The 21,728-nt window shown below is 38.9% G+C and overlaps 1 protein-coding gene across 1 annotated transcript; it reads left to right on the forward strand.

Moving 5' to 3' along the window:
- Positions 1-596: 596 nt before the first annotated feature.
- Positions 597-1,235, forward strand: Sry (sex determining region Y). The gene has a single exon (XM_047537220.1). It carries the CDS (start codon positions 597-599, stop codon positions 1,233-1,235), a length of 639 nt encoding a protein of 212 aa, XP_047393176.1.
- The last annotated feature ends 20,493 nt before the right edge of the window (positions 1,236-21,728 follow it).

The raw sequence follows: 21,728 nt of genomic DNA on the forward strand, positions 1-21,728 counted from the left end.
TTGTTAGCATAGATAATGAAATGGAATTTTCAAGTATTTGTCAGTCCAAATTTACATAACATTTTCAGTCGCACAAATGAAAGTGAGAAAAAAAGTAAGGGTACTCTAAATTCAATATCCAATGGTGTGTGTCTAACAGAATTAGGTTCTCAGGCTCTGAGCTTTGAGTTTTCAAAGAAAACATTCACACATATTGATCCTGATTAACAATTAATTAGTATCCCTCAGTCAGGAGCTATGCTAAAATGGTAAGGTGTTGTTTTGTTTTGTTTCCCCTCAAGGAGAATAGTAGAGCCTTCATAGTGGGATACTGGCGGTAGAGCTACTGCCACTGTTTCTGAATTACGATATTTTCGTTGAGAGTAGGTGGACTCATAGGGGCGCAGGCGAGTACTAGTTCGGTTCCTGTTGGGGGTTGGGAGTTGGGAGAGATGTTGTGGGAGGAGAAATGAATATTTCATTACAAATGGCAAGGTAACAAGGCTCTGAGAGAAATACATTTTCAACCCTGAAACAAGTTCCCGATCTCCTACTCTTGGATCATGTCCTTCCATCTCGTCACCTCCTCTCAGGTCCTGCCCTGTCCTTCTTCAACCATGCAATCATATGCTTCCGCTATGTTCATAGTACCGAACCCCAGTGATTACAGTCCAGCCCAACAGCCACAGGATGGCCTGGACTTCGGAAAAAACTCCTCCTTCCTTTGGATCGAACAACCTAGCCTAAATTATCAGTATGAAAGGAGAGGCAATGGTAAAGAGACGCAGGACCGGGTCAAGCGACCCTTGAATGCTTTCATGGTGTGGTCTCGCGACCAGCGGCGCAAGATGGCTCTAGAGAACCCCAGCATGCTAAACTCAGAAATCAGCAAGCGACTGGGATACCGATGGAAAATGCTTACAGACGCCGAAAAATGGCCATTCTTCCAGGAGGCCCAGAGACTACAGGCCATGCACAGAGAGAAATACCCCAATTACAAGTACCGGCCTCGCAGGAAGGTTAAGATGCAAAGGAGGATTGTCAGTTCGCTGCCCGAAGAGCTCCCTTTTAAAATTGTGCAGTCAGAGGTACGTGGACGAGAGGCTGCACACCTTCCGGTATCCGGAACGCGGTTAGGAAACCCCACATTCACGAAAGCAGAACCAGCGAACCCATTCAAAGCCCACTCAGTAAGCCGGCAGCCGCTACGGCTGCTAGAACCAGAGCATCGCAGCACTTCCAAAAACCCGGAGTGACTAGCGGGTAATGCTGACTGCGCAAACTTAAGCCGATGCTCCCTTAACCGTAGCTTACAGCCGCGACTTTCTTACGTTTTGCTTCCGTATTGAAATCCTTTATCTCGCTGATCAAGGCCCCATTCATCTTAACTTTTGCTGTTATATTTCACTTTTATTTGATTTCAAATAAGGTATGTGAACAGATTTAATGCATGAAGAATTAGGACGTTCAGAAGTGATTGGACCCAGATTTATGGTAGTTTATCGAGACTCAATAAAACGGTGCACTCCTCTTTATTTTTTATACTGTAGCTCAGAAATACAAAGGTGAGAAGCACACCCAAAAAATAGACTTTGGGGAAAAAATGTAGACTGGGAAAGAAAATGTTGCACTTCGTTGAGCGTGTTAAAGTGTTCCTTTCTCTAGATAGTGTATTCATCAGTGGTCTTTCAGTTATTTGACTTTGCAAATTACAGATAACCAAGCAATGGATTTGTAAAAGCTTGTCTTCTTTTGTAGAGACTCCGCTCCTCGCTGTGCTACTCATTTTGCAATTTGTTGTGCAAGTCTGTCTGCATTGATGTTTGCTTAGAATAGAGTGTAAAATCTATCGGTAGAATAAAATCTTTGACTCGTGACCATTTTTCTATGTGCATGAAAGTCAGTGTTTTGTCTGCCCTCCTGAAAACATGTTTGACGCTGGCAATCTACCTTTTTCCATGGCCGTCTGACTTTTAAGTTTATAGATCCTAAACAGCGATTGAATGTTGACAATAGGAACAATTCCTACTGTGGGGAAGGGGGAAGGGGACACAAAATGGTTAAGCAGATGAGATTTAAATGAAAATTTAAGCCATAGAAGTCATAAAATTTGCAAGTACACTGTGATAGAAAACTGGCAATTTACAACAAAGGCATAACTTTTTAGAGAAATTAAATTATCAAATGGATGTCATTTGTCAAAAATTGATTTTCCATTACACTCCTCCAACACTTTCAAAAAAACAATGCCTCAAATAATAAAACTCCAAGAGTAAAATAGTAAGCATTAGAGCTAGAGCTAGATATCATGTTTTTGAAAGTAAATTTGAGGCTTAAAAGGAAGGGAGACTGTAATCCCAACCTGTGGGACAGAGAATGGAAAGTTTGAGGCCAACCACAGCAATTTAGAAGGCATGTTTATTTTCCTGGTTTTGGTGGTTTTGTTTGTTTGTTTTTTGTTTTTCTTTATTTTTTAAAGACAACTTCATATGTATTACTATAATAATTTAATAAAATAAAATTGGGATAAAAGTTTCTCTCCTTTGGGCACTCTAAAAGGCTTTGCCAGAGCAATTAGCTCACTTTCTGGACTAATGTTAGGGACAACAGAGCCTTGGCCTCCAGGATCTTTTTTTTTTTTTTTTTTTTTTTTTTTTTTTTCTTTTCTTTTCTTTCTGTGATTATAGCATATCTAGCTGTCCTTCACAAACCTGCTCCCATTGGTGTAAATGTCCCAGTCGGGCTCTTCGACAGATTGATCAAACAAATCCAAACTTCTGGAATAAAAAAGTATCTAAGATCTTAAGTTGTATGGACTGGGCTGCTATCACCTGATGGCAAGAGGATAACTGGATCTAAGTTGGACACATCTTTAAGGTTGACATTAGGGTTGTTTAATAGAATGACTTTGTATTTCTCCATACCTTAAAAAGTCACCTTTTGTTTTAATGGTTCCAGGACTTGGTGAGGAGAAAACACAGAATTGGGCTATACTAGGGTAAATGTCACCCTCATATAGTGAATCACAAGTGGAAGCCAGCACCTAAAGTCACAGTGAGGGTCATCCTTTTGCCATGTGGTTTAAGATGTTTTGACAAATAAGTTGCAGGTTATGGTATGTCTCCCAATATCTGTAAGGGAACTGCAAGGGCTGTACTTTGTTTCTCAAGTACATATAGTCTGAAATCCTTTTGTAAGTCAGGCAGGACTAGAGTAGGGACTGTTATGACAACTTTTTTGTAATTTCTCAGATGCAGCTTAGATAAAGGCTTTTAGGCTTACATGTTATTCTGGGGTTCGAAGCAAAGTATTTTACTGTTCTTATTAAGGCTTCATACAAAGGTTTAACTAGTTGTTTAAAAAATTAAGATTCAAATACACCATTATTCTGATTCCCAGGAACTTATATAATCTTCTGTGGTTTCTGCACTTTCTAAGGCTCAAGATAATCTCTCAACTTTGGGTCCCTGGCTCATCTGGAATCCTTAGGTGAACTGTTTTGTTTCATAAATCTAAACCTTATTTGTAGACACCTTAGGTGGTTCTATACAGTGATATAGTGTTTGAAAGACAATGTACATAGTCAGGGTTAACTACAAGAATGCCATCCTTACAATACAAGAGAATCTCTGTTTGATCTAGTCATAACCCTCATAGGCTTTTCCTATACTCTCATTAAACAGAGAGGTTTTGAATCTCTGTAGTAGAATATCCCAGTAATACTGGTGGTTATATTTGCATTATGGTCCTGCCACTCAAATGTAAATAATAATTGGGAATTCCTATCCAGTGGAATGCAAAAAGAATACATTATTTTAATTCAAGCACTGTGAACTACCTGGCACCACAGTCAACAGAGTACAGGGATTCAATACTTTGGGGTGATAACCTGGACAATACTATCTATAGGTCTTGAACAAAGCAGTTCTTATTCCTGTGAGTTTTCCTCATGTGAGCAGTAGATAGCAATGTAAAGGCATAAGGGTTAAGGGTCACTCTTCAGACTGCATTTTCCTTTCACATTTCTGTCTTTGACCACAAATGGTGTAGACAGCTCCATTGGACCATACATACAGATACACATTAGAACTCAAGACACTCTCTGAGGCAAAGCAGCATGTGATCAACATCCTGATTGGACAGGGGCTCATCAACATCAGGTTGCCCAGTGTCACTGGACTCAAAGACTCACTTCTTTAAAATCTATTGCCTATGGTCTTGAAGGCCCCTTTACTCCTCTCCAATATTATATAAACCCCTAGAGAACAGCTACCTGGTTTCAACCTTCCCTTGGGTCTCTTCCCTGTTGCAGGAGCTGTATTACTTTAATAAATCCTTGTACTATGCTCTCATCCTTCCTTTCTGTGAATCTTATTCTGAATCAGAGAGACAAATTACCTTCAAGCCCTTATAGTCAGGATAGTTATAGAAGAACCAGTAAACTCAACTCAATCTGTATTTTAGGAACAGGTTACCCTTGGCTTAAGTAAAATCTTGCTTGGGGTAGCACTGAGCACTCTTACCAGGGTCCCATCGACCCCATGATGTTACTTCCACAGAGGCCTCCAGGAAGTTGACTCACTTTCCTTTTCTTGGTTGGCAAGTGAAAACTGGAATTAGGGCACGTTTTCTGATGCCACTTGTAAATGTAGTCACTGCTTTTATGGAAGGTGCAAATATTATTTGTGTGTTTAATATATACAACCAATACTAACCCAGGAGGGGATCAAATGATCTGATCTGACAAAATCTATGTCTCAGTTTTTGTTCTTCCAGCTTGAATTCAAGTGGTTGGAACAATGGATCCTGCATAGCCTGATCAACGTTCCTAGCACTTACAAGATAGTTGCTCAAAGAGGTTAATTTAAAATTTAAAACAGAATAACTTGCACCATTGTTGATCAGGATGTCAATCAATTGGGGCTCACTATCAATTGAAACTGGGGCTGTTGTAGGGTTTTGGATTAGGAGCCCCTCTATGACTTTGTGCCTCTGGCTCCATCATTTGCTCTCTGAGCCTTTAATTTAGGAGACCATTTGTTTTTCAGAGGAATAATTTGATTGTGGGTCCCTCATTTCTTTGAACAATCCTTTCACAATTGTATTTCTTCCACAATGTAGGAACTTATTTTATTTTTTAAATGGAGGTCAGTCCTTTTCATATTTCTCTTTATACTTTCTTAAGAATTCTTTTGAATGAACTGCCTGTCAGTAAAACACAAATTGATTTTAGTTTCTGCTCCTCCTTGACATTATGTTTGTTAAAGCAACACCAACTAGTTGTGAAGGTTTTATGTCAATTACCCCTCCACTTGCTGAAATTTTTTTATGTCTGGGTCACTCTGTCCAGTTAAGAGTCAGTTCTTACAGAGAGGGCTGCTCCTTGTTACCAAGCATGCACCCATAAAGAACATTGGGCTCCAGGTGTAACTGAGGCAGGGCCCAAGGAGTGTTTGACTTACTTTTGCCTCCACCTTTCACCCTGGAGTTTCAAAGTCTGACAAAAGAGGCTGTTTTTTTTTTTTTTTTTTTTTTTTTTTTTTTTTTTTTTTTTTTTTTTTCTGTGCTTTGGCCACTGGTTCTCTTGATGTATTCAGGTTCTAATTTTTTTTTTTTTTTTTCTCTTTGCACAATTGCTCATTCTGCCAGTCCCCTTATGCATTTATGCCAGTGGGGCTTTGTCATAGTAGGAATTGCCCTGCCTTGACAATACGTGATTTTCTGACCATGGAGTATTCTACTGGATTTTAAAAGGGAACATCTTATAAGGGAAGGGGAATGCCCTTCCCTTGGTCAGTCTTTCAGTGCCAGCATTCTACTTGCCTGGGCTGGTCCTCAAAGGCTGAAGAGACTCCATCAGGGCCAGAGACAGACTGGAAGGTGGGGCAGAAACTCAGACACCCTTCCTTTACCAGTCACAATTTTTCTGAGCCCTAGCAATTTCCTGTGATTTTTCCTTCAGACCTAAATTGGTCATTCTAGGACATCAGCTTATAGCAGAGATACCCTGAGTCCACATGGGACTGGGGCCAAAACTGGAGTCCTGCCAAGAGGTAGTGTTGATCATCTGACAATGTTTTAAAAGAATGTAAATTCTTATCAACTTTTCCTTCTGGATTTGGAAATTGGAAGCTGTGTCTTTCTTGAACCAGTAAGTTAATAATTCCTGACCATTCAGATTCTTTAACAAGTAATGCATGAATGCCTGCAAATACAAAATTTCCTGTATCTGACAGACCAATCTCCAACTGCACAATTATATAATTCAGAATATCATATGGTGATCATCTTTCCTCACTTTCCAAAACATGCATTGACTGGATTATTTTACAATATAGCACCATCTTTTTTTCAGACATAGGCTTATATAGAGACTTACAAGTTTCATTCAGCCAAGATTTTTTTCTAAAAGGGTATGGGTAGGAACTGATGATGTCTTAAAGTGCCAGTAAGAACAAAGGACTAGAAATCCTTAAAACAGACAGAGCAAATAGTGAAACAAACAACAAAACAAACAAATTAAAGCAACCCTAGGTCCCCTGCTTCTACTTAACTATAATTCCTGAATCAAAAGTACCATAGAGGTTGTCATAAAAAAGGATCACAAGTTCCCATGGAAAGGAAAAAGATATTCACATGAAGGGGAATCAAATGTGTAGACTCAAAATACTGGGGAATCACACTGGAGTGTTTAATGTAAGCTCATGACCCACAAATGATATAGGCAGGAGATGGGAAGAAAACCTTTGATCATGCTGATGCCTTCCCTTATTTTGCAGTAAGGTCCATTGATCAGGCATGGGGGGAGGTTCATTTTCTTGGTATGGAGATGACACCCAGGTTTCAGGAGTCAGGGTTCTACAGTTTCAATGAAGACTGCAGATGTGCACTTTGGACAATTAGGGTCTAGTTGTATGGGTTAAATCTTTAACTTAGGAAGGTATTTGTAAAAAGTATGAAACTCATTATCACTGGACGAAGCTCACAACTTGGTGTTCACTACTTATCTTTTTCCCTCTGAGACCCACTGTTACCTAGAGCTTCACTATTTCTTTTCTCCTGACAGGACTCATCTACAATGGGGAAGGGTAAAAGTCCAGGGCCCAGCATTTCAGTAGTTGCCTCCTTCCTTTAAGATCCACTGGGGTTGGGAAGGGGTAAATATTTGATTTTGATGGAGATGCTAGGGATGAACCCAGGAAGGAAAGAAATTTTATTTTTTCTCCTCAGGACCCATTGTTATCGGAAAAAGATATATTGGAAGAGGTTTAATATTTGTCTAATTTCCCCTCCCTCCTCCCAAGCCACACTGTCCCTCCATTTTTATTGGGTAAATGTCTTGTAGGAATATTATTTTCCATAATTTTCCACTTACCAGATGCCTGACAGTCATGAATTTGCTGTTTTCATATTTCTTTTTCTCAGAGCAGACCAAATAGTAGAACCAACTGTCTCCACTCAGAGAGAAAGGATTTTTCTCAAACAGGAGCAGCAGTAGCTGCTCAGATTGTCCTTTATTCTCTTCCTCTACAGGAATACCTCCTGAAGGATGGAAAATAATATTCCTACGAGACACTCCCCAAGAAAAATGGAGGGACAGTGTGACTCAGGAGGAGGGAGGGGAAATTGGCCAAACATTAAACCTCTCCCAGTGTACACTTTCCCAATAACAATGGGTCCTGAGGGGATAAAGCAAACTTTCCATTCCTTCCCAGGTTCATCCCTAGCATCTCCCCCAAAAGCAAACATTAGCCCCTTCAGGGCATCTTGAAGGAGGGAGGTAAATACTGAAATGCTGGGCCCTGGACTTTGACCTTCCCCCATTGCAAATTAGCCTTAAATCGGGGCAGAACAAATATTGAAACTCTGGGAAACAATGGATCCCAGAGGGGGTTGGGGGGACAATGGGCAAGATTTGAATATTCATCCCTCACATCTGCTAAGTGTTTTAAAAGTCTCATCTCCAAAAAGCTCTTGGGCAACCAAAAGTTTTAAAACGGAAAGGGGCATATTAGGACAAAAAACCCCAGGAGTTTATAACTTTCATGATCTTCCAAATCATTTCCCAAAGACAAAGACTCTTCTACCGCCCCTGAGACCTAGAGTGGAATCTTGTACTAAGACCTGAGCCACACCCCAGATGAGAACTCTCAATATGCCATTTGAGAGACTAGAGGACCTGCCTATGATGACCAGAAGGGAAGTATCTGAGGGAAAAATGCAGTTTTCTGTGCCAGCTTTTCAACACTATCTCTTGAACTGAAAAAAATTATACTTCCTCCTACACAGAAAAGATCTGGGCCAGGAATGATCTGATGCAGTTCCAGTATCAAGACCCACCATCCCACATGGTTTGACAGAATAATTCAGAGCTGTGGCCTGAGCAACTTTAAACTGGCTAGAGGAACATGCTCTGAACACACAAGGAGATATCCAAGACTATGCCCATACCCAATGCCAACACAGACTCAGAGTGAGACCCCAACAAAGGGGAAAATCTCCCAAAGATAAAGAGATATCAAGATACCCTCACGGGCAGCCTAAACATGAATAAGACAGCCCTAAATATGAACAAGATACCAGAGTACTCCAAAGTCTGATGAAAGCTTCAGCCAATTCTGTGTATGACTGCATTACACTTTCCAATCCTTCCTTCCCTTTGATTCAGGTATGAAATAACTAGCAGATAAAACAAGTTCAGAGAGACATTTGGAAGATCTCTAAATTCTAGAGGATTTTTCTGGACTTAGTTGACTAAAAAGAATGCCAATAAATTGAAGTTGCCACCACAGTTTTCTTCAATTGAGTCTAAGAAGCTCAATAAGAAGCAGACCAAAAGATGAAGAAGATGAATCTCCTTGCAGCTGCACTCATTGCAAACCCAGAAGTCACCCAGAGAGGGCGTCCCACCAGGACAAATCTAAAATAAATATTAAAAGCAAGGCCAGGGGAGTTTCCAGTTGGCAGACTAGAGGGTGGCTGCATTTCATGTTGCTCCAGAACTCAGGTTTCAAAAGAGGAGATATTGAGAGACTTGGGACCAACTCGAAGCTGCCGGGTGAGTCTCTCCCATTGGGGAGGCGTCCCAGAGGGGGTTGTAGTCCTGGAACACAGGGAACTTTGTGAAGTAGAGTTCCCAATGAGACACCCCTCCCCCAGCTGGAGCAGTGAACTTGGACAACTGGGAGCATCATAGAGGAGGTCATTTAGCACAGTACTTGGACTCGGAGCAACCACTGGGGCTCCAGGCAGCTGCCCAGAGGAGGAGCTGCACAGGGAGCTGTTTGGACTCAGAGCGACCGCTCCTGAACACACAGGGGGCTGCCTGGAGCGTGGCGGGTCACTTGGACTCGGAGTGACTGCCCAGGGCTATAGGCAGTTGGCGGGAGGAGGAGGCACACAGTGAGTTGCTTGGACTCCTAGCAACTGCACCAGAACACCGGGTGGCTGCCTGGAGGAAGAAGCGTGTGGCAGGTCGCAGGGTCTCGGAGCAACTGTACGGGGCTCCAGGTGGCTGCTCAGAGGAGGGGCCGCATAGCCAGGCGATTAGGTGCAGATCAGGGTCCCAGGACCTAGGAGGCTTCTTGGTGGAAGAGCCACACAGAGACACACCTAGGGGCGGAGCGAAGTTTCCAGGATTGTGGGCAGATTCTCTGGGAGAGGCAGCCTAAGGAGACTCGTCTGTGAAGGGTGAGGCTCCCAGGCCCAGGAGGTAGGTCCGGGCCCCTGGGAACGTTGCAGAGGAAGGCAGCCCAGCCCAGGTGGTAGTTGTGGATTGAGAGGAATCTCTAGGAGGGGAACTGACCAGCGAGACCTCCCCACCGGGTGAGTCTTCCCTGCTGGGTGAGGTTTTCCCACAAGGACAGTAAAATCAGAGACGCAGGCCCAAACAGGACATGCCTCAGCCCGCAGCCTAGTTCCCCGTTGGATGACCATTGGTCAACAAGTGGAGGCACCAATGCCCACTATCAGGGAATATACCCCACCTGAGGGTCACCAACCCTAGAGAGGCAGCTTCCTTGTGGAGCACTGCATTATCAACTTCCTCCAAGACTGCAGGCTACTGAAGGATAAGAGGGGATATACTAGCAATCTTCAGGGACATTATAAGTTGATAGAGGAAATCTGAAATATCTTAGCAGTCCACTGATACCTGAACAATATGAGAAAACAAGGGAAGAAAATGCCCCAAACAAATCTAGATGTTACATCAATAAAATCCAATGACAGCATGGCAGAAGAAATGACAGAAAGGGAGTTCAGAATGTACATAATTAAAATGATTAGGGAAGCAAACGATGACATGAAAGAGCAAATGCAGGCATTGAATGATGAAATGAAAGAGCAAATGCAGGCATTGAATGATAGCACCAATCGACAGTTAAAAGAGCAAATACAGGAAGCAAAAGAAAATTTCAATAAAAAGTTAGAGATATTGAAAAAAAAAACCAAACGGAAATCCTTGAAATGAAGGAAACAATAAACCAAATTAAGAACTCCATAGAAAGCATAACCAATAGGATAGAACACCTGGAAGATAGAACCTCAGATATTGAAGAAAAAATATTTAACCTTGAAAACAAAGTTGACCAAACAGAGAAGATGGTAAGAAATCATGAACAGAATCTCCAAGAACTATGGGATATCATGAAAAGGCCAAATTTAAGAATTATTGGGATTGAGGAAGGCTTAGAGAAACAAACCAAAGGAATGAACAATCTATTCAATGAAACAATATCATAAAATTTCCCAATTCTGAAGAATGAAATGGAAAATCAAGTTCAAGAGGCTTATAGGACTCCAAATACACAAAATTACAACAGACCAACACCAAGGCACATTATAATGAAAATACCTAACATACAAAACAAAGACAGAATTTTAAAGACTGTGAGAGAAAAGAACCAAATTACATTCAGGGGGAAACCAATACGGATATCAGCAGATTTTTCAATCCAGACACTAAAAGCTAGAAGGACCTGGAACAACATTTTTCAAGCCCTGAAAGAAAATGGATGCCAATCAAGAATCTTATACCCAGTAAAACTTAGCTTCAAATTTGATGATAAAATAAAATCCTTCAATGATAAACAAATGCTAAAAGAATTTACAAAAAGAAAGTCAGCATTACAGAACATTCTCAGCAAAATATTCCATGAGGAAGAGAGAAAAAACAAAGAAGCAAATCAGCAAAGGGAGGAATTATCCTAAAGGAATTGTCAAATAAATGAGGAACCAAGACGTGTCAAAAAAGCAAATAAATATATAAAATTTAAAAATGAACCAAATGACCGGGAATACAAATCATATCTCAATAATAACCCTGAATGTTAAAGGCCTGAATTCATCAATCAAAAGACATAGACTGGCAGAGTGGATTAAAAAGAAATATCCAACAATATGTTGCCTGCAAGAGACTCACCTCATAGAAAGAGATACCCATAGAATAAAGGTGAAAGGATGGGGAAAAACATACCATGCACATGGACTCAGCAAAAAGCTGGAGTATCCATCCTCATTTCAGATAATGTGAACTTCAAGCCAAACTTAGTCAGAAGGGATAAAGAAGGACATTTCATACTGCTTAAGGAAAGCATAAATCAGCAAGATATAACAATCATAAACATCTATGCCCCAAACAGTGGCTCATCCATGTATGTCAAACAAATCCTTCTCAATTTAGAAACCAAATAGACCATAACACAATAATACTAGGTGATTTTAACATGCCTCTCTCACAACTGGACAGATCATCCAAACAAAAATAGAACAAAGAAAGCATAGATCTCAATAACACAATCAATAATTTAGACTTAACAGACATTTATACAATATACCATCCAACCAAGAGTGAATACACTTTCTTCTCAGCAGCACATGGATCCTTCTCTAAAATAGACCATATATTATGCCACAAAGCTAATGTTTGCAAATATAAGAAGATAGAGACACTACCTTGTATTCTATCAGATCATAATGGATTGAAGTTAGAAATAAATGAAAGAGTAAAAAACAGAAACTACTCCAACACCTAGAGATTAAACAATATGCTATTATATGATGAATGGATAACAGAAGATATTAGGAAGGAAATTTAAAAATTCTTAGAGGTAAATGAGAACAAAGAAACATCATATCAAAATCTCTGGGACACTATGAAAGCAGTACTTAGAGGAACATTTATTTCATGGAGCGCATTCATTAAAAGAAGTAAAACCCAACAAATAAATGACCTAACACTACAGCTCAAAGCCCTAGAAAAAGAAGAACAGACCAACACCAAAAGTAGTAGAAGACAGGAAATAGTTAAAATTAGAGCTGAAATCAATGAAATTGAAACAAAAGAAGCAATACAAAAAATTGACAAAATAAATAGTTGGTTCTTTGAAAAAATAAACAAAATTGATAAACCTTTAGCCACACTAACAAAGAGATGAGTGAAAACACAAATCACTAAAATTTGGAATGAACAAGGAAATATCACAACAGACATGATTGAAATACAAAACATAATTAGAAGTTATTTTGAAAATCCATACTCCAACAAAATAGAAAATTTCGAAGACATCAACAGGTTTCTAGAGACATATGAATTGCCTAAGCTGAACGAGGAGGACATACACAATTTAAATAGACCAATTTCAAGTAATGAAATAGAAGAAGTCATCAAAAGCCTACCAACAAAGAAAAGTCTGGGACCAGATGGGTTCTCAACTGAGTTCCATAAAACCTTTAAAGAAGAGCTCATTCCAATACTTCTCAAAGTATTCCATAAAGTAGAAGAGAGGGAACCCTCCCAAACTCATTCTATGAAGCCAGTATTACCCTGATACCTAAACCAGACAGAGACACATCGAGGAAAGAAAATTTCAGACCAATATCCTTAATGAACATCGATGCAAAAATCCTAAACAAAATTTTAGCAAATCGCATACAAAAACATATTAAAAAGATAGTGCACCATGATCAAGTGGGTTTCATCCCAGGGATGCAAGGTTGGTTCAACATCAGGAAATCAATAAATGTAATTCACCATATCAATAGACTTAAAGTGAAGAATCACATGATTATTTCAATAGATGCAGAAAAAGCACTTGATAAAATACAGCACCCCTTCTTGCTCAAAACTCTAGATAAAATTGGGATAGTGGGAACATTCCTTAACATTGTGAAGACCATCTATGCTAAGCCCATGGCTAATATCATTCTAAATGGTGAAAAACTGAAAGCATTCCCCCTAAAAACTGGAACAAGGCAGGGATGCCCTCTTTCACCACTTCTATTCAATATTGTCCTTGAAACTCTAGCCAGAGCAATTACACAGACCAAAGAAATTAAAGGGATATGAATAGGAAAAGAAGAACTCAAACTATCCCTATTTGCCGATGATATGATTATATACTTAGAGGAACCAGGAAATTCCACCAGAAAACTTTTAGAATGCATAAGTGAATTCAGTAAAGTAGCAGGATATAAGATCAATGCACATATAAACCTAAGGCATTTTTATGCATAAGTGATGAATCTTCAGAAAGAGTAATTAGGAAAACTACCCCATTCACAATAGCATCGAAAACAATAAAATACTTGGGACTCAAACTCACAAAAGAGGTGAAAGACCTCTACAATGAGCACTACAGAACACTAAAGAAAGAAATTAAAGAAAACCTCAGAAGATGGAAAGATCTCCCATGTTCTTGGATAGGAAGAATTAATATTGTCAAAATGGCCATACTACCAAAAGTGCTATACAGATTCAATGCAATTTCAATTAAAATCCCAATGATGTACCTTACAGAAATAGAGCAAGCAATTATGAAATTCATGTGGAAGAATAAGAAACCCAGAATAGCTAAAGCAATCCTTAGGAGAAAGAGTGAAGCAGGGGGTATCGCAATACCAGATCTTCAACTCTACTACAAAGCAATTGTAACAAAAACGGCACGGTATTGGTACCAAAATAGAAAGGTAGATCAATGGTACAGAATAGAGGACATGGACACAAACTCAAATAAATACAATTTTCTCATACTGGACAAAGGGTCCAAAAATATGCAGTGGAGAAAAGATAGCCTCTTCCACAAATGGTGCTGGGAGAACTGGAAGTCCATATGCAACAGAATGAAACTAAACCCATATCTCTCACCATGCACGAAACTAAACTCAAAATGGATTAAGGACCTCGGAATCAGACCAGAGACCTTGTATCTTATAGAAGAAAAAGTAGGTCCAGATCTTCAACATGTCGGCTTAGGACCAGACTTCCTCAACAGGACTTCCATAGCACAATAACTGGGATAGATTCAAACTAAAAAGCTTTCTCTCAGCAAAGGAAACTATCAGCAATGCAAAGAAAGAGCCTACAGAGTGGGAGAAAATCTTTGCCAATCATACTTCAGATAGAGCACTAATCTCCAGAATCTATAAAGAACTCAAAAAACTCTACACCATGAATGCAAATAATCCAATCGACAAATGGGCTAAGGAAATGAATAAACACTTCACAGAAGAAGATGTATAAGCAATCAACAGATATATGAAAAATGTTCAACATATCTAGTAATAAGAGAAATGCAAATCAAAACCACCCTAAGATTCCATCTCACCCCAATTAGAATGGCGATTATCAAGAATACAAGCAACAACAGGTGTTGGCGAGGATGTGGGGAGAAAGGTACACTCGTACAATGCTGGTGGGGCTGCAAATTAGTGCAGCCACTCTGGAAAGCAGTGTGGAGATTCCTTAGAAAACTTGGAATGGAACCACCATTTGACCCAGCTATCCCACTCCTTGGCCTATACCCAAAGGACTTAAAATCAGCATACTACAGAGATACAGCCACATCAATGTTCATAGCTGCTCAGTTCACAATAGCCAGATTGTGGAACCAACCTAGATGTCCTTCAATTGATAGATAGATACAGAAACTGTGGCATATATATATACAATGGAATAATACTCAGCCATAAAGAATGATAAAATTATGGCATTTGCAGTCAAATGGATGAAATTGGAGAATATCATGCTAAGTGAGATAAGCCAATCTCAAAAAAACAAAGGACAAATCATATCGCTAATAAGTGGATGATGACATATAAAGGGGGGTGGGAGGTGTTAGTGTTAGGGTTAGAGTTAGGGTTAGGGAGGGGGGCAAGAATGGAGGAAGGAAGGACTGTATAGAGGGAAAAGAGAGGTGGGAGGGGTGGGAGGGGTGGGGGGAAGGGAAAAAATAACAGAATAAATCAAACATCATTGCCCTATGTAAATTTATGATTGCACAAATGGTGTGCCTTTAAGCCATGTACAAACAGAGAAAGAACATGTATCCCATTTGTTTACAATAAAAAAAAATCTGGTTCTTTGAAAAAGTACACAAACTGATAAACCTTAGCCACACTAATGAAGAAAAGGAAAGAGAAAACTCAAATTACTAAAATTCATGATAAAAAAGGAAAGATCATGATGAACACCATTGACATACATAACATAATTAGAAGCTACCTTGAAACTCTATATTCCAACAAAATGGAAAATCTCAAAGACATTGACAAATTTCTACAGACATTTCACCCAAGCTGAATCAGGAGGACATACACAATTTAAACATATCAGTTTCAAGCAATGAAACAGAAGATGTCATCCAAAGCGTACCAACCAAGAAAAGCCCAGGACCAGATGAATTCTTAGCTGAGTGCTACAAGACTGTCAAAGAAGAATAAATACCCATATTCCTCAAATTATTACATGAAATGCAAAAGGACAGAATCCTTCCAAACTCACTCTATGAAGTTTGTGTCACCCTGATTCCAATACCAATACACGTCAAGGAAAGAAAACTTCAGACTCAAATCCCTGTTGAATATACATGGAACTTTGCATGCAATTTGGGAAATTGAATACAAAGACTTATTAAAAAGATAGTGCACCATGATGAAGTGCAGTTTATCCCAGGAATGCAAGGTTGGCTCAACATCCATAAAACAAAAAACTTAATTCATCACATCAATAGACAAAGATAAGGATCATATAATTATTTCAATGGATGCTGAGAAGGTATTTGATAAAATACAGCAGCCTTTCATGCTCAAAACACTAGAAAAACTAGGGATAGTAGGAATATACCTCAACCTTGTGAAAGCTACTTATGTTAAACCCATGGCCAACATCATCCTAAATGGAGAAAAATTGAAAGCATTCCCTCTAAAAAATGGAACAGGACAGGAATGCCCTCTTACACCAGTTCCATCTAAACATTGGCCTTGAAACTCTAGCCAGAGCAATTAGACAGAGGAAATAAATTAAAGGGATACGAATTAGAAAAGAAGAACTCATATTATCACTATTTGACAATGACATGATTCTATATTTAGAGAATCCAAAATGTTACACCAGAAAACTACTAGAACTAACAAATGCATTTGGCAAGGTAGAAGGATATAAAATCAATACCCATAAATCAAATGGACTTCTATACATATGAATACACTGCAAGAGACATTAGGACACCATTCACAATAGCCTCAATAAAAACTAAAATATTGGGGAATCAATCTAACAAAACTACAGAACACTAAGAAAATGAAAACCTTAGAAGATGGAAAGATCTCCCATGTTCTTGGATAAGCAGAGTGAATATTGTCATAATGGTCATACTACCAAAAGTGTTATGTAGACTGAATGCAATTCCTATTGAAACCCAAACAACATTTGCAGAGAAACTGAAAAATCAATCATGAAATTCATTTCGAAAAAATAAGAGGGGGGAGGGGTGTCTCGCTGGGCAACTCTACTTCACAAAGTTCCCTGCGTTCTGGGACTACGCCCCATCCGGGACGCCTCCCCAACAGGAGAGACTCACCCGGCGGCTTTGAGTTGGTCCCAAGTCTCTCACTATCTCCTCATTTGAATCCTGAGTCCTGAAGCAACATGAAATGCAGCCACCCTCTAGTCCGCCATCTTGAAACCACAGTTGGAACTTTGACCAGAACCAGATTTTTGTTTTGACAATTTTTTTCAATTTTTTTGTTTCAATTTCATTGATTTATTTCAGCTCTGATTTTAATTATTTCCTGTTTTCTGCTGCTTTTGTTGTTGAGTTTTCCTTCTTCTAGGACATTGAGATGTAATGTTAGGTGATTTATTTTTTTACTTTTTTCCTTTTACTGTGTGAATTCAATGCAATCACCTTTCCTCTTAGCACTACCTTCAGGGCATTCCAGAGATTTTGGTAAGTTGTATTGGTGTCCTCATTTACTTCTAAATTTTTTTTTTATTTCCCCCTGATATCTTCTATTATCATTGCTTCATTCAGTTGCATGTTATTTCATCTTCTTGTGATGGACTAATTCTTAATTTTTGTTTTATTATTGTTCTAAATTCACTCCATTCTGGTGTGATAGAATAGAAGATAGTATCTCTATTTTTCTGTATATACTCAAGACTGCTTTGTGGCATATGATATGGTCTATTTTGGAAATGGATCCATGAGTTGCTGAGACAAAAGTGTATTCACTTGATGATGAATAAAATACTCCATGTGTGTTCATTAAGTGTATTTTTTTTTATTGTATTATTTTAGTTCTATATGTTGTTTGTTCAGTTTTTGTTTGGAGGCTCTAGCCAGTGGTGAGACAGGTGGGTTAAATTCACCCAGTATTACTGTGTTGTGTCTAATTGATTCTTGAAATTGAGAAGGGTTTGTTTGATGTACATAGATGCTCCATTGTTTGGGGTATAAATTTTTAAAATCATCATGTCTTGCTGATTTTTGCAGTATGAAATGTTCTTTATTCTTTTGGACTCACTTAGGTTTGAAGTTCACTTTAGCTGCTATGAGGATGGAGAATCCCACTTTTTAAACTGAGTTTGGGTTCATTTTATGGTTTTCCCCCCTCCTTTCACCTTTACTCTGTGAATGTGGTTTTCTACAAGAAGAATCTCTTGAAAGCAGCATATTGTTGGGACTTTCTTTTTAATTCAATCTGCCAGTCTATGTCTTTTGATTAATGAGTTTAGGCCATTAACATTCAGGGTTATTTATTGTGATATAATTTGTATTCCTGGTCATTATGGCTTACATTTTGTTTTTAACTTGACTTGGTTTCTTCTTTGATTGTCTTTTCCTTTAGGGTTGTTCTCCCTTTGCTGACTTGCATTGTTGTTTTTCACTTCCTCCTCATGAAATATTGTGCTGAGAATGTTTTGTAGTGCAGGCTTTCTATTTGCAAATTCTTTTAATTATTATTTATCATGAAAGATTTTATTTCATCATCAAATCTGAAGGTTAGTTCTCCTGGGTATAGGATTCTAGGTTGGCAGTCATGTTCTTTCAGAACTTCAAATATATTGTTCCATGTCCTTCTTGCTTTTAAGATCTGGGCTGAGAAATCTGCTGATATCCATATATGTTTCCCCTTATATGTAATCTGATGCTTTTCTTATGTAGCCTTGGAAATCCTATCTTTATTTTTTATTATGTTAGGCACTTTCATTATAATGTGCCTTGATGTGGATCTGTTGTAATTTTGTGCATTTGGCATTCCATAATCCTTTGTATTTGATTTTCCTTTCTTTTCTTCAGGTTTGGAAAATTTTCTTATCTTATTTCTTTAAAGAGGTTGTTCATTCCTTTTGTTTATATCTCTGTGCCTTTTTCAATCCCAATAATTCATAACTTTTGTCTTTTCATGATATCCCATAATTCTTGGAGGTTCAATTCATGATTTCTTACCATCTTCTCAATTGGTCACCTTTATTTTCAAGATTAAATATTTTGAAAAAATAAAGGACTAAATGTTTTGTCTTCATTGTCTGAGATTCTGTCTTCCCCAACATTTATTCTCTTGGTGATAACTTTCTATTGAGTTTTTAAATTGGTTTATTGTTTATTTCATTTCAAGTATTTCTGTTTGGTATTTTTTCCAGAATATCTATCTCTTTTTTGAAATGTTCTTTTGCTTCCTGAATTTGCTCTTTTAATGGTTTATTGGAGTGATCATTCATTGCCTGCATTCACTCTCTTATCTCATCCTTTGCTTCATCGATCATTTTAATTATGTAAACTAAAAATCATCCTAAACTCCTTTTCCACTTTTTCTACTGCCATGCTGTCATTTGATTCTATCAAAACACCATCTTGGTTTGTTAAGGACAGTTTTTTTTTTTGTTGTTGTTGTTGTTGTTGTTGTTTTTAGGTTGTTTCTGAATCTTTCCCTCTATCAGTGAAAATCTGAGGTATTGAAACTTTCCCCCTGTAGGCTTATTGTGACCCTGCAGGTTTCCAATACCTCACATATCAAAGAGCCTCCATTCTCCTACAAGTGCCTCAGGACAGGAGCTTCCCCCCACAAAGATGGCAGCCATCCCTTCAGGGATAATTGAAGATATCTGCAACAGCCTCCAAATATGCTGGGGAGCTGCAGTGCAGACACCAATTCTGAGAGGGGTCTAGGTGGGTCTGGGTTTATGAAGCAGGGGTGTGACCACAGGTAGTTCAGCATCTGGCTGTAGTGGGCAGTTGTGGGCAGTTGCTAGCAATTTACATTTGTGAACACGAATAAAAACAATTTTAACCCTTATTTTTTTTCAGGTTGCTTATCAGGTCAGGTTTAGATTAGGTTTCCCATGACAAGGCTAACAATTAAAACAATAGGCAGGAATTGAGAGGATGGGAAGACCATCTCCAATTGACAAGGCTCATCACAGGGTTGGCCATTTGCCCTCAAACAGTTTACATAATCAGGGGAAAAAAGAAAAGAAAAAAAAAAAAAAAAAAACAGAAAAAGACTAACAAACACAAAAAAGGTAAGTTGCCAAAGGCAATGACAAATGGCCACTCTTAATTCCTGACATGAGGGCTTGGGCAACATCTTGCCTCAATCCCAGACTTGGGAAGTAATGCTTCATTCAACTTTCTTAGAATCCTAGAATCAGAGCCACCAGAATAGACTTACGGTGTTCCCTGGGGTGCTGAAAGAGGAGACTTTTAGGGAATTTAGTTAAGTCCTGGGGCAGGGCTTTACAGAGCATAGCAGCCTGGGGTGGAGCTGAGGAATGTCTCTCAGAGGTCTTCCCCTAGGATCAATGACTCTTGTAGCCTTTTCCCCCTCACAGAAATTTTCAGATCAGTAGTGAGTTGTGGTTGCCCACCAGAGATCAAGAATCTTGATGGGGCCTCCAAATGTTGTGGGGTATTACTGAAGAACAAACTGTTCACCAGTGAGTTGTCCAAATTTCGGAGTATTTATTAGCCAGGCAGCTATCTCACACAATGCCCAAAATGGCTAGTGGGAGAACAGACCCAATCACAAGGCTGCAGGAGTTTTTATAACATAAGTCAGAACATCAATCATAAGTGTCTGTTGCTATGATTTAAAACTACAAATAACATCATGACATCTAAAATCATAAGTAAAATGGGAAGTGGGTCAAAATGACCTTAGTCAGGCATAATTTAAAGAATGGTTACTAACATCCAATCATTCTCTAACAGGGTACATTGTCTAAGAAAAATAGAAACCGAAAAGAGAAAAATTTTACCTTACATAAGAATTGTCATTTTGTGTTGCCAAACAAACTATACTAAGCAACAGTTGATGAGTACAAAGGCAGGATGTTCCCGTGGGAGAAGTATTTCTTTCATAACATGGAGCCTCAGGGTAAAATGAAGACTGTTTGGTTTATTGCTCATATATCCTGGCCCATTGCTATCATTTTGCATGGTAACTATAAGCTATTGAAATGTTTTGATGAGGTTTTGAATGTAATGTAATTTTCATTTCGTGTCAATTAGGGAACAGGCAGATGTGAATGGTGGAACATGAGGTTAAGAGAATAATTCTATACAATGGACCCACTGTGCTGAGCTCCCCATTTCTTCTTTCAGGAAGCAATTTCTTGGAATTTGTTTCTTCTCATGCAGCCCTGCCTGACCTCTGTGAACTTGAGAGGTCACCTTCCTCAGCAAGCTACATGTTCACTATAGGAGAAATGCAGACCAAAAATGTTGATAAGAGGAACCTAAGTTACCCTGAAGGAGGGACCTTTTGTGACCATGTTGCCAAAAGTTTGGTCCTTGTTCCTGATGCTAATCCAATAATGAGGACACAGTTTTGAGAAAAAGGAAAAAGAAGGTTTACTGCTTTGCTAGAGAAGGAGAAACAGGGACTTCTGTCCCAGAGAGGGGGCCTTTAAGAGGGGACACAAAGGCAACGTTCCACTTATTCTCTGTTGAAGTTGTCTTCTTGTTCCATCACCAAAGTCGGGATTAGTCTGTTCCTATGGGGGGTGTGTACCCGAACAGATAATTCTCCCTAGGAAGGGGAAGAAGGTAATTCTGTTTCTCCTGAGATTAGGGAGGAGCAAAGATTAGGAAGGAGTAGTGAGAGAAAAAAGAAACAGGTCCATTTTAAATAGTCATTACAACAGTACAGCAACAAAGGTTATATGCAAAGCAGAAAGTGAACCACTGTTACATTCAGATCCTGAAACTCTGGGAGATAAGTATAGTTCCTTTTAACTACAAAATCTGTAAGAATATTTGATCCACTTTTGACCAGGGCTTTTTAAAGCATGGTTGAATAAAATCTAGACTACCATCTGCACTTTTTTCTGGACTTCTTCAATGAAATCTGGACCCCTTTTGCCATTTCTCAGTTCCCCAGCTGATTTTGGTTCTAGTCCTGGAGCATTCCTGAAGTGTCAATAACCTTAATTGTGGTAGGTCCTCCCAGAATCTGCAGCAGCTAGC

Source organism: Sciurus carolinensis, chromosome Y, assembly GCF_902686445.1.
Source record: "Sciurus carolinensis chromosome Y, mSciCar1.2, whole genome shotgun sequence".
In the NCBI taxonomy this organism is placed as follows: domain Eukaryota; kingdom Metazoa; phylum Chordata; class Mammalia; order Rodentia; family Sciuridae; genus Sciurus; species Sciurus carolinensis.

What these genes read in the sequence shown, in the direction of transcription:
- Sry (XM_047537220.1), top strand. Translation starts at nt 597, where the DNA reads ATGCAATCATATGCTTCCGCTATGTTCATAGTACCGAACCCCAGTGAT.